The sequence below is a fragment of the Callithrix jacchus genome, chromosome 15 (genome assembly GCF_049354715.1).
Source record: "Callithrix jacchus isolate 240 chromosome 15, calJac240_pri, whole genome shotgun sequence".
In the NCBI taxonomy this organism is placed as follows: domain Eukaryota; kingdom Metazoa; phylum Chordata; class Mammalia; order Primates; family Cebidae; genus Callithrix; species Callithrix jacchus.
The window spans coordinates 80360901-80375156 of NC_133516.1; the positions used below are offsets into that span (position 1 = coordinate 80360901).

General features: G+C 37.6%; 1 protein-coding gene across 18 annotated transcripts in view; it reads right to left on the minus strand.

Moving 5' to 3' along the window:
* Positions 1–14256, minus strand: part of PARP14 (poly(ADP-ribose) polymerase family member 14) — a 121916-nt gene that overhangs the window by 87596 nt on the left and 20064 nt on the right. For 12 of the 18 annotated variants that reach the window (XR_013527594.1, XR_008476885.2, XM_078351977.1 and 9 more), the window contains 6 exons: positions 11377–11613; positions 10609–10830; positions 7117–7195; positions 1745–1894; positions 1382–1444; positions 882–1049 (listed from right to left, as the gene is read on the minus strand). Coding sequence is in view for 15 of the 18 variants with exons in the window: in XM_078351977.1 (XP_078208103.1) it covers positions 882–1049; positions 1382–1444; positions 1745–1894; positions 7117–7195; positions 10609–10830; positions 11377–11613 (919 nt within the window). In the remaining 3 variants the exon portion in view is untranslated. The remainder of the gene's footprint in view (positions 1–881; positions 1050–1381; positions 1445–1744; positions 1895–7116; positions 7196–10608; positions 10831–11376; positions 11614–14256) is intronic. The other 6 variants (XR_013527595.1, XM_078351978.1, XM_078351979.1 and 3 more) reach the window with 1 other exon arrangement.

Below are 14256 nucleotides of genomic sequence, written 5' to 3' on the forward strand. Positions count from 1 at the left end.
TAAGTTTACTGAGGCTAAACTTTGGGAAAGCCTAGAATGCTAGCCTAAGAGATTCAAACTGAGATTCCCAAGCAAAGGAATGACAGATCCAAGGCTGAGTATTCTCGCACTGGAACCAGGCAGCTCCATTCACTTCAAGCTTAAGAATGCATGCCTCCCCTGACCAGCTCTCTTAAGGAGACCAAGCAGGAATTCCTAAACAGCTCAAAGAACACCACCTAACTAATGATAAACTCAGAGCACTATCCTTATATATGAAAAATCATGCTATCATTATATAGTCTGAGAAAAAGAAGAAAATCAAAGCAAGTAGACTGGAAAGAGGAAAGTGGATAGCTGAGTTTCTGACCCACTAGGTTCTGGTGACTGAGAAGCTTCTACACAGAAATGCCCTGAAGCTAAGTGACACAGCTGACTGTTGAGCTGAGGACTGAAAATGTTCCTCTGGGAGTCAGGTAGAGTGAGGTGGAAGTTGATGCACTAATATTCTCCATGGAGAGGGGACAGAGGAGGAAGCTAAGGACTGCACAATAGAGATTATGTAGGGAATGGATAAAGGGGAAGTAACTGAGCAAAGAGAATGAGGAATGGCCTTTCCATTCTCTCCCTTCTCTTCTCAGCCTTACTTTCCCTTTCCTTCTTTATGTCCAGCATTCTAACACTCTCTTCAGTTTCCTGCATGTTGTTCCTCTTTTACTCAAACTATCCCCAGGCTTTGTCATTCCCTTGGGAGTTGCCTTACAGGGAGGAAGCTGTCTACTCCTAGCTTAATGGCTGCTGCCCTGGCTCAGACTCAGCATTGACCATATTCACACTTAGCTCCAAATTCAAGGGAAAGTAGACACCTTGGGATTTAGCCTTGACAGTCAGAGGCTACGAACCTGTCCCAATGGCTGGGAGGCAAATGGATGAGTAATTTCGTTTTTCACACTCCTGCAAAACATTGGAAACCGATCTCTTGACATCATTTCCACCAATTACATGAATGATATTCTTGCACCTCAACAATCCACCTCCGGTGATTATATAATCATGTTTGCGCTGCTGAGCTGGGAAACACAGACAAAAATATGCACAATTAGTATATGTTGAACCCATCATTTGTTTAGAAAGCAAAATGTGTAACTTGGCAAGTAAGCATTTTGTGAATAAAAAAAAAAAACTCCTGAAATACTATCTTTGATGGAATGTTATGACTTTACTTCACTTTTTAACTGTGAGATTACTTTTCACTTCTAAGTCTCTGTGATTGGAATTCTTTAGTAAAATGTATAACTTTAAAATTACAGTGTTGTCTCCCCAATCCCAAGACTTTTCTCAGCCTCTCCACAACCTCCCATATAATTACAACTTAGGACCAAAAAAAATGAATGCACTTTACCTTTCTGAGAACATTCCATTTCTACATTTTGTCCAGCACATTCCAAAATTGCTTTGGAGACCCCTACATGAGAAAATCAAGATGATAACAAGCATGAGTAAAAAGCTACTATGGTATATTTGAATCAGAAATATTATCTAAATGCATTCTCCATCATCAAAGGAATCCTCTAATTCAGTATTGCTGATGACAAAGTAGAAAACTTCATAAAATAAACATTATTAATTATGGGAAACCCTGTTAATATCATTTAAAAGTTATTAATATTAACAAGCCAAAGTTATAAAAACCAGTTTGGCTATAGAAACCCCCCTTCATAGCATCTACTGTTAACTGTTGCACTCATCAAAATCGTATAAATACCTGCTTTGAGATTAAATGAGTTTGATGTTGAATTTACAATCACATCTGCCTCTTCTTTGGTGATATCTCCAGAAGCCACCTGGAAGATGATAGGGCCAATCTTCATTTCATGCACACCTAAATAAGGGATAGAAATAGTCCCATAAAAACCTGAAAAGAAATGAAGTGAAGTCAATAACCCAGTCAGCCATAGCAAGAATGACTTAGGTCTCCTGCTCACATGTGGCCCTCTTGTATGTCTTCCCTCTCTCTCTCTCTCTCTCTCTGTGACCTCTGGTTTTTAACCTGGCCCTGCCCCTCAGCCCCAGTGATGATCTGTTTAAGTAAAAATAATTAGAAAATAGAATTCATACCAAACATGAACTCTGGTGCTGGCCAAGGTGAAGTGAGCCCACTATAGCCTATCTCTCACTGATTACAACTAAAAACAGGACAAATATAAAAAGCCACAAACCAAGAGCTTGAAAAGTTAAAATAACAGCAGATAGATTGAAGAAAGGAGCCTACACCTGCAGAAGAAATCTGCACAGGGAGGTGGTTTTCCATTTTGTTCTGTTTTAAAATTTTTCCTCTTTTCTCTCCCAGCTTTGACCCAAGGGTGGCCCTAGTCTCATAACATAATATTTAAAATGTCTAGTCTATAGTCCAAAATTGCTTGTCATATAAAGAACCAGGAAAATGTGACCAACCCTTAAGGATAAATAAAATCAATAGATGTCAATCCAGCCAGGCATGATGGCTCACGCCTGTAATCCCGGCGATTTGGGAGGTCGAGGTGGGCGGATCACTTGAGTCCAGGAGTTCGAGATCAGCCTGAAAATGTGGTGAAACCCCATCTCTACAAATAATACAAATATTAGCTGGGCATGGTGGCACACAACTGTAGTCCCAGCTACTTGGGAGGCTGAGGTAGGAGGATCACCTGAGGCCCCAGAGATTGAGGCTGCAGTGAGCTGAGACTGTACCACTGCATTCCAGCTCGGGTGACAGAGTGAGATCCTGTCTCAAAAACAAACAACAAAAAAAGATGTCAATCCCAACCAGGCATGATGGCTCACGCCTGTAATCTCAGCACTTTAGGAGGCCAAAGTGGGCGGCTCACTTGAGGTCAGGGGTTCAAGACCAGCCTGGCCAACATAGTAAAACCCCACCTCTACTAAAAAACAATACAAAAATTAGCCAGGCAAAGTGGCACATGCCTGTAATCCCAGCTACTTAGGAGACTGAGTCAAGGGAGTCACTTGAACCCAAAAGGAGGAGGTTGCAGCAAGCCAAGATCACACCGCTGCACTGCAGCATGGGCAACAGAGCAAGACTCCATTAAAAAAAAAAAAACAAAAAAGATGTCAATCCCAAAGTGACCCAGATGGTGGAATTATAGAAGACTTTAAAGCATCTACTATAACTATGAGCCATGAGGCCAAAGTAAACACATTTGAATGGATGGAAATTATGTGGAATGAATGGAAAAATAGGATGTCTGCAGATAAACCGAAACTATTTTAAAAAATACCACAGGAATTGGAGAAACAAGAACAAAGTAAAACCAAACTTACTGGAAGAAATAACAAAGATCAGAGCAGAACTAAATGAAATTAAAACAAGCAAATAAAAAAGATGAAAATAAAACAAAAAGCTGGTTCTTGGAAAAGATAAAGAAAATTGATAGACTATTAGCGAGATTAACGAAGAAAAGAAGAGAGAAGATCCAAATAAGCTCAGTTAGAAATGGAACCGGAGACATTACAACCTACACCACAGAAATACAAAAGATCATTCAAGGCTGCTATGAACACCTTTATGTGCACAAACTAGAAAATCTAGAGGAAATGGATAAATTCTTGGAAACATACAACCCTCCTAGATCAAATCAGAAAGAAGCAGAAACCCTGAACAGACCAATAACAAGCAGCAAGGTTGAATTAATAATGTAAAAAAACAGCCAACAACAAAAAAGTCCCAGATCAGATGGATTCACAGATGAATTCTACCAGACATTCAAAGAAGTATACCAATCTTATTGAAACTACCCCAAAACACAGAGAAAGAAGGAATCCTCCCTAAATCAGTCTATAAAGCCAGCATTACACTAATAACAAACCGAGGAAAGGCTACAACAAAAAAAGAAAACTACAGACCAGTATCCCTGATGGACACAGATGAAAAAATCTTTAACAAAACATGAGCTAACAGAATCCAACAGCACATCAAAAACAAAATACATTATGAACAAGTGGATTTCATCCCAGGGATGCAGGGATGGTTTCACATATGCAAGTCAATAAATGTGATACATCACATAAACAGAATTAAAAACAAAAACCATATAACCATCTCAATAATGCAGAAATGGCATTTGATAAAATCCAGCATCCCTTTATTATAAAAACCCTTAACAAAATAGGCATAGAAGGAACATACCTTGAAGTAGTAAAAGCCACATATGACAAACCCACAGCCAACATCATGTTGAATGGGGAAAAGTTGAAAGCATTAACCCTGGGAACTAGAACAAGACAAGGATGCCCACTTTCACCACTTCTATTCAACATAGTACTGGAAGTCCTTGCCAGAGCAATCAGACAAGACGAAGAAATAAAAGGCATCCAAATGGAAAAAGAGGAAGTCAAACGGTTGCTGTTTGCAGATAACAGGATCATATACTAGAAAACCCTAAATACTCATCCAAAAAGTTCCTAGATATGATAAACAAATTCAGTAAAATCTCAAGTTACAGAATCAACATACACAAATTAGTAGCTCTGCTATAAATCAACAATGACTAAGCTGAGAATCAATCAAAACACAATCCCTTATACAATAGCTGCAAACAAATGAATAAATGAAATACCTGGGAATATTTTAACCAAGAAGGTGAAAGATCTCTACAAGGAATACTACAGAACACTGGTTAAAGAAATGACACAAACGAATGGAAACACATTCCATGTTCATGGATGGGAATAATCAATATTATGAAAATGACCATTCTGCCCAAAGCAATCTACAGATTCAATGCAATTCTCATCCAAATACCAGCATCATTCTTCACAGTACTAGAAAAAAAAAATCCTAAAATTCATATGGAACCAAAAACAAGCCCATACAGCCAAAGCAAGACTAAGCAAAAAGAACAAATCTGGAGGCATCACATAACCCAGCTTCAAACTATATTATAAGGCAATAGTTACCAAAACAGCATGGTACTGTTATAAAAATAGGTATATAGGCCAATGGAATAAAAGGCCCAGAAATAAACCCAAATACTTAAAAATCATCTTCAAGAAAGCATATAAAAACATAAATTGGGGAAAAGATACCCTATTCAATAAATAGGGTAGCTGGGAAAACTGGCAAGCCACATGTAGAAGATGAAACTGGATCCCTATATCTCACCTTCTATGAAAATCAACTCAAAATGGATCAAAGACTTACATCTAAGACCTAAAACTATAAAAATTCTAAAGGATAACATCAAAAAAACTCTTCTGGACATTTTGACTTAGGCAAAGAATTCATGACTAAGACCCCAAAAGCAAATGCAACTAAACCAAAAATTAAAAATAGGACCTAATTAAACCAAAAGGGTTCTGCACTGCAAAATAATCAACAGAGTAAACAGACAATCTACAGAGTGGGAGAAAATATTCACAGACTATGCATCTGACAAAGGACTAGTATCTAGAATCTACAAGGAACTCAAACAAATCAGAAGAAAAAAATCAAAAAGTCAGCAAAGGATATGAGTAGACATTTCTCAAAAGAAGGTATACAAACAGCCAACAAATATAAGAAAAAAATGCTCAACATCACTAATCATCAGAAAAATGCAAATTAAAACCACAGCGAGATGCCACCTTACTCCTGCAAGCATGGCCATAACTTAAAAGTCAAAAAACAATACATATTGGCATGGATGTGGTAAAAAGGGAACACTTTTACATTGCTGGTGGGAATGCAAATTATTACAACCACTATAGAAAACAGTATGGAGATTCCTGAAAGAACTAAAAGTAGAGTTATCATTCAATCCAGCAATCCCACTACTGGGTATCTATCCAAAGAAAAATAAGTCATTATATGAAAAGATACACACACATATGCAAATGTTCATAGCAGCACAATTTGCAGTTCAAAGATATGGAACCAATCTAAGTGCTCGCCAACCAACGAGTGGATAAAGAAAATGTGCCATATATATATATATGTATACACCATGGAATACCCTTCAGTCATAAAAAGTAATAAAATAATGTCTTTTGAAGCAACTGGGATGGAGCTGGAAGCTATTATTCTAAGTGAAGTAGCTCAGGAATGCAAAACCAAATATCCTATGTTCTCATTTATAATTGAAAGCTAAGCTACAAGGATGCAAAGGCATAAGAATGATATAATGGACTTTGGGGACTCAAGGGGAGGTTGAGGGGGTAAGGGATAAAAGACTACATATTGGGTACAGTATAAGCTGCTCAGGTGACAGATGCACTAAAATCTCAGAAATCACTACTAAAGAATGTATCCATGTAACCAAAAACTACTTGTACCACCAAAACTATTGAAATAATAATAAAGAAAAAATTGCAAAGGAAAATAAAGTTCAAACTTTAAAGAACGAAAAAATTTTTAAAAGAACCAAATAGGCATTTTAGAAACCCTTGCCAGAGCAATCAGACTTAAACAATCAACTTAAACATACGTATCTAAAAACATTCACTGGATGGGTTCAATAGCATAGTGGAAAGAGAAAAGACTCAGTGAACTTGAAGGTAGGTCAAGATAAATTATCCAATCTGAAGAACAAGAGAGAAAAAAGATGAGGGGGCGTCAGGGGGAGAACAGCTCTGCAGAGACCTTGGAACTCACCAAAAGGCTTAGCACCACAGTATTGGCAAACAGAGAGAGAGATGAAATAGATCAGTGCACAAAAAGGCATTTAAAGAGATGACAAAATTTTCCAAATTTGGTGAAAGACATACATTTTTATATTCAAGAAGCCTCAGTGAACCTCAAACAGGATAAACTCAAATACAAGCAACAACAAATTTGACAGAGGTGAAGCATTTAGTTAGTATTGTCTCTCTAATTTATCTATTTTGGAAAATACATGTCACATCCTCCTCAGGAAATAGTAGTCTTGTCATTATGTAAAACCCATTGTACAGATTATATAACTTGGCCTGCCTTCCCTTTTGTTTCAGATTATATAAACATGACCAGTGTTTTATGTGCTCAGGTATATGAAAGATAACTTAGTATCATTTGTCACTCACCAATTTTTTTTTCATAAAAATCATCACTGCTATCTTTTACCTGTCAATGAAAAGTTACTTAGCAACTGGAAATCACTTCTCAATTTAGAAGCTTTACTTAACCTTGTGTATCTTCAGCCTTCGGAATTTTGTCACTGACGGGATTTCCATTAGCCCTTCTGGCAAATTCATCTGAAAATGCCTGAAATATAAACATAGTTTTTGATGATTACATTCCTCAGTAGATGAATAAATTGGAATCATCAGGGCATTTGGTCTTGCATGCATATACTCATATTTGGGAGATAACCATTCTCAAACAGTATTATTTAATTTCATTACAGATTTTGAAAGTTATGAAAATAATCCATATGATTCTGTTTCTATAAATGTGTCTTATAAAAGTATCAAAGATGTGGACAAAGACATAAATACAAGGATATTCATTACAGTGCTATTCAGAATAGAGAAAAAGTTAAAAATTCAACAGGGAAAAAGTTAAATAAGTGTTGGTGTATCCATATGTTGAAGTATTTAGTAGCCATTTATAATCATATTTTCAAATAATTTTTTATTTTTAAATAAAGGTCTTGCTGTGTTTCCCAGGTTGGTGTGCTCACAGTTCACTGCAGCCTCAACCACCTGGGCTCAAGTGATTCTCCCACCTCAGCCTCCCAAGTAGCTGACACTACAGGCATATGCCACCATACGCAGCTAAGTGTTTTGCTTTTTGTTTTTTGTAGAAACAGGATCTCCCTATGTTACTCAAGCTGGTCTTGAACTTCTGGCCTCAAGTGATCCTCCTGCCTCAGCCTCCCAAAGTACTGGGATTAAAGGTGTGAGCCACCATCCCCAGCCTCAAAGAATATTTAATGAAATAGGAAATAAAAGAGAAGGATCTTAAATAAAATAATATATAATCACAATCCCACTTTTATTTATTTTTGTTTGTTTGTTTATTTATTTGTTTGAGGAGTCTTGTTCTGTTGCCCAGGCTGGAGCGACCTTGACTCACTGCAACCTCCACCACCTGAGTTCAAGTGATTCTCCTGCCTCAGCCTCCCAAGTAACTGGGACTACAGGTGCGTGCCACCATGCCCAGGTAATTTTTGTATTTTTAGTAGAGATGGGGTTTCACCATGTTAGCCAGGCTGGTCTCCAACTACTGACCTCAGGTGATCTGCCCACTTTGGCCTCCCAAAGTGTTGGGATTATAAGCATGAGCCACAACTCCAGGCCAATCCCACTTTTAAAAGTACATATGTAAAAAAGTAGGCTGGAATAAAATCCAACTAAAGAATTTATGCATTTTGCATTGTTCAAAGTTCCTACAATGAACATGAATTACCACAATAGTCAGTAAAAGCAAATAACTTGCCAATTGTAAAAACTATTGGTTTTTACACAAGGTCCCAAACACTTCCATTTTTAATTTCCTATTTGTACCAAAAGAAGAGGAGCTAGAGAGTCAAGATTTTTGGAGCAAGTAGCTGCTGTATGTATTCTAGCGTTAATAGACCTGTGAATTTCTTTCTTTCTTTTTTTTTTTTTTTTTTTGGCCTGTTGTTGACCCTCCAAAATCATCATTTTCTTCCTCCTTGTTAACAAGTAACAGATATTTTTGTTGGGGAAAAAAAAGTAACGTCTTGGCTAAAGGCAAATGCAATTATGGAAGAAGGACCCAGAGAGACAGTAGAGCAAAGATCTCAGACTCACAGGCCTCCTGGGCCAAGGTAGGCACGGCCTATATGTAAAGGTGGAGTCATCTGACTATGCAGAACTAGGGACACCTACCACTCAGCCACAGAAAACTTTTCCTGTTCCAAGCAGGAAGCCATGTTTAATGTGCCAGAAGAGTTGAAGTTTTAGGTAGTGGTGGATATCTAGAGTTTTCTGTAAAACTTTTGATTTTTAAATGTTAGCAACTGATTGAAAAAAAATTTTTTAAATACTCTAAATAAAGCATGTCTAGAGGCCACATTCAAATCACGGGGCTGCTGCTTTGCAACTGCTGTGTCAGTCTCCACCTACAAACATCTCAATAAGCTTTGCTGATTTTTTTTGGTGAAAATGTAACCAAAGTTTAACTGTCTTTAAAAGTCTAAACAGAAAAACGTGTAACAGCCACAAACAGAGAATTTCAAATGGCACTAAAGGTATCTGTAGAGACTAATTCTTTTTACAAAGTACTTGCAAAATACCCTGAGTCTTTAGGAAAGAAGATGAATGCTGAGGTTGCATGAAAAAGAGTGATATTTGAAGGTTCAGGTCTATGTCATAGGACTCATGCTGGATTCAATCAGCCATTAATTCAAAAACAGCCATTCATGTCTCTCATTTAGTTCACTTTGTGTATCTAAATCTTAGCTCCAAAGTAATTGTGATTTACAGGAGGGAAAGTATATGCTTCTTGTCCTGTTCCATGATCCATATCACCTCACAGAATGCAAGTCATAAGGAGATTATTTTAAAAGCAGAAGAGTAACTAATTATACAGGACAAGTAAATGGACCACATATTTTACTTAGGTGGTTTGGCTGCCTGATCAGAATTTAGGTTAGATTTACTTGCTTCCAGAGAACTTATAGGTAGTATCTAGCACCACAGAAAAATTAAGTATTACCTAGAAATTCAGATGGTCGTATGATCGACAGACAACTCTTGGGTCACTGATTTTAATCTGTTTGATCAATTTTTGCAATATCATGAAGCTTTTCAAACATTGAATGTCATCTACTTTATTTGATTAAGTAAAGACTTGGAGTGCAGAGACAATGGCTTAAATGCCTGTTGTGCTGCCAGAATGCTGAGCCCAGTGGCTCTCCCACAGCTGATACTCAGTAAATGTGAGCTGAATGATGGACTCATGACTGATGATGGTTCTGGTGTTTCTGATTCCAACTCTCCTACTCACATGGGAATGTGCTAATCCATTCTAACCACACCATTCGCTTGTATCCTATCCTGACATCTTCCTACTTAATTTATACTATGTATTAAAATTTCTATGTCCATATGGAGGGGAATCCTATAGTCAACTCCATTGTAATATGTGGCCCTTATTTGAAACCTGATTCGAACACAAATATGTAAAAGCAAACCATTTATGAGATAGTTGAAGATTTGAGAATTTATTTGATAATTGGTTAAAGGAATCATTGTCCATTTATTTTAGTTTTGATACAGTCTTGTGTTTATGTTACTTCTTAAAAAAGAATTGTTATTGTTTAAAATAAATGTTGAATTGTTTATGGATAAAATGATATGTCTGGGATTTGCTTCAAAATAATATAGAAGGAAGGGAAATAAATGGAGATAGAGGCAAAACATTGGCCATAGGCTGATAACTGTTAAAAGTTCAGTAGGTACAAGGGACTTCATTATGCCATTCTGTCTACTTTTGGATATGTTCAAAATTTTCTGGAATAGGAAGTTAAATTTTTTCTACATCTGTAATTTATCTCAAAATGTGTCATGCTACAACTACTATACACTACTTCCTTACTTTCCTGTATGGGGAAATAAATGAAAAAAGCATCCTATTAGACCAAAAAGACATTTGGAGAAACATTAGGTCTCAGTTGCCAAAATAATCAGAAGTGAGTGACACTGTACCTGAATATTTTCTTGATCACTTGGGTGCAGCAGAAAGTGAACCTCTTGTAAAGTTTTCAGCTGATTCTTGCTGCTAAATTTGAACACCTCCGAAATGATTAATTCAGCAAATACGGGTTTAGGAAATCCCAAGTTTCCTGTTCCTATTGCTGGAAATGCAATTGATTTTAAGGACAAGCTCTCAGTGATCTCCAAACATTCTCTGATTATGTCTTGCATGATCTGAAATGCACAAAGCACATCCTTATACATCTTGTCTAGAAATGGAAGTTAGAACAAAAAGGATAAGAATTAAGCAACTTCGACTGTGACCTCTAATACTCCTTTCAACAGTGATTAAGGACAATCAGAAGAGGAAAGAAAAATACAGAAGGAGGCAAGGAAAAGGAAAAGAGAATGTAAGAGACTTAAACAAATTCAGCAATGAAGGAAAGAAGCAAAGCAACCACTGTTCTTTTCCTTCATTCTCTTCCATTCTTCATACCCTCCTCTGGCTTTCTTCACTAAGCAAGTCATAATATTATCATCAGTAACCCTTCCCTGAGCTCTCATAATTATTGAGCACAATAATTCATTTATATTATTAACTAATCCTCAAGAGAAGTCAGCTACAGCTGAAAGAAATGGCCACATGAAGGAATGTGCCAAAAGCGTGATTATTATGGAAGAGAAACAGACAAGGCCCAATCTATGTCCAATCAATATGCTACTAAAAAGAGAGCCCAAAAGGCTGCCCGACTTCCTGGAGAATTCAGAACCAGGCCCAACCTTGAGTGAAGACGTGCTACCATTTCCCCAGTCCGGAGCTACCACATGAAGCACATAGCAACAGTCCAGATTCCAGCCAGTGGTTTGAAGCACTGTGCCCACGTTGACAGCCACCCCTTGTCCGGCTGTGTGCAATTCCTTCTGGAGCTCTGGTCCAGCTTTTTCCAAGAGGGCCTTAGAAAGAGGCCCCATATTAAGCGTGAGATCCGAGGGAACAGAGTTGACAACAACATCACTCTTAAAGACAAAAACAAAAAATTGTTTCAAATTTTAACAAAAGACATTCTCAGTGATTACTATATTTGAGTCACTGGGGTTGGCACAATGGAAGACAACTAAGATGATTAAGGTTTCAATGATTGAAATATCATCCCAAGACAAAGTGTTACAAAATACTTATTTAAGTAACACTGAGGAACAAAAGAGAGCAGTCAAAAAGCAATCTATGAATGATAGAGGATCACTGGAGGAGTCCAGAGAAAGCTGTTTCAGTAACTAGTGAAGACACCATGGGCAATGTGGGGTTTGAGAAATGAGAAGTTTCAGCAGGCAGAGCAAGACAGGGACCAGCATGAACATAAATAAGCATGGTGGGCTATGAACTGTGAACAGATTAATTTGATTTGATAGAGAGCTTCTGCAGCAAAATGGCATACTCCAGGCTAGAAATATTACCCTGGGGGTACACTCCGGTGGCCTACCTCTAGTGCCAAGACATCTTTGTTAATGTCATTAATATTTGGTGTCAAAAGGGACAAGGAATGAAACGCATTCCCATTACTGATGTTTGGTCGAAAGAGTTTTTATTTGATTTTTGTAAATGAGACACAAAATAATAATTATTATTATTTTTATTATTATTTGAGACCGAGTTTCACTCGTTACCCAGGCTGGAGTGCAATGGCGCGATAAAATTATTTTTAACATTTTGAAATAGTGCAATGGTTAAGAGCCTGAACAAATTCCAATCTTGGCTCTAACATTTGCTAGTTGGGGGACATGGGCAAACTACTTAACCTCTTTAAGTCTCACTCCCTCATCTGTGAAGTGAGAATAAAAATCTTAGAATCTACTGCAGGACAGTGAAGGAGAAAATGCATGGGCCATTAGATGGCTCACGCCTCTAATCCCAGCACTTTGGGAGGCCAACGCAGGTGGATCACCTGACGTCAGGAGTTTGAGATCAGCCTGGCCAACAAGGAGAAACCCCATATTTACTAAAAATAGAAAAATTAGCCAGGTGTGGTGGTAGGCACCTATAGTCCCAGCTACTTGGGAGGCTGAGGCAGGAGAATTGCTTGAATCCGGGAACCAGAGGTTGTTGTGAGTCAAGATTGCACACTGCACTCCAGCCTGGGCAACACAGCAAGATTCCATCTCAGAAAAAAACAAAAAACAGCACAAAGCTTGGCACATGGTAACAACCAATGTTAGCTATGGTTCTTGTAATTATTACTTAAGCATACTAGAAGTAAAAATCTGTTTCAAATCTTCCAATTCAGCACTTTAAACTAAAACAGAAAATATTTTAAACAAAGTAACAATTCAAACAAAAAAGAAAGATGGCACACGGAATAGAAGAAAGTATTTGCAAATAACATATCTGATAAGGAACTTACATCCAAACTACAGGAAAAATAATAAAAAGACAAGTAACCCAAATGAAAAGTAGAAAATATAAGCCAGGTATTTTGGCTCACACCTGTAATCCCAGCACTTTGGGAGGCCAAGGAGGGAGGAACACTTGAAGCCAGAAGTTCAAGGTTACAGCAAGACATGATCATGCCACTGCACTCCAGCCTGGGTGACTGAGCAAGACCCTGCCTCTAAAAATAATTAACTAACTAATTAAAAGTGGACAAAGGAACTACATGGACATTTCTCTAAAGAAGATATACACATTGTCAAAAAGCAAGTGAAAAAATGGTCAACATCATTAGTCATTACGGAAATTCAAATCAAAACCGCAGTGAGATGTGACTTCACACTCACCTGGATGGCTATAATCAAAAAGAAGATAATAGCAAGTGTCAGGAAGGAAATGGAGAAATTGGAACCGTCAATGTTGCTGACAGGAATGTAAAATGGTGCAGCTGCTTTGCAAAATGATCTAGCAGTTCCTCAAATGGTCAAACACAGAGTTACCACATGACCCAGCCATCCCATCCTACGTATATACCAAGATAACTGAAAACATATGTTCATACAAAAACCTGTATGCAAATGTTCATAGCAGCATTACTCATGCAAGTCAGAGAGTGGAAACAATCTAAATGTTCATCAACTGAAGAACGGATAAATAAAATGTGGTCTATCCACAGAATGGAGTCTTATTCTGCCCCGAAAAGGAAGTACAACATGGATGAACCTTGAAAACATTCTGCTAAGTAAAAGATGTCAGTCAGACAACCTCAAATGGTGTGATTCCACTGACATAAAATTTCCAGAATAAGTGAAATTGTATAAATAGAAAGTGGATTAGTGGTTGCCTAGGGCTGGGGAGGTGGGTGGGTAGATAGAATGGGGAGTGACCTGCTAATGGGCACAGAGTTTCTTTCTGGAATGACGAGAATGTTCTAAAATTAGATTGTGGTAATGATTGCAGACCTCTGTGAATATACCAAGAACCGCTGAATCGCACATTGTAAATGGGTATGGCATGTGAATTATATCTCAATAAAGCTGTGTAAACAAAAAGGAAGGTGATTGTGACTGTTAATCAATTTTCAGCTTTTCTCAAGATAGTTGTGATGTAGAAATATGCTAAAACAGCAAACATACTCAGGTTAATACAGTTTCAATTGTGTCACCTTTTATCACATTATACTGGACACTGGATGGATGCTTAGACATACTTCATTTAGTAAAATAATTCAAAGC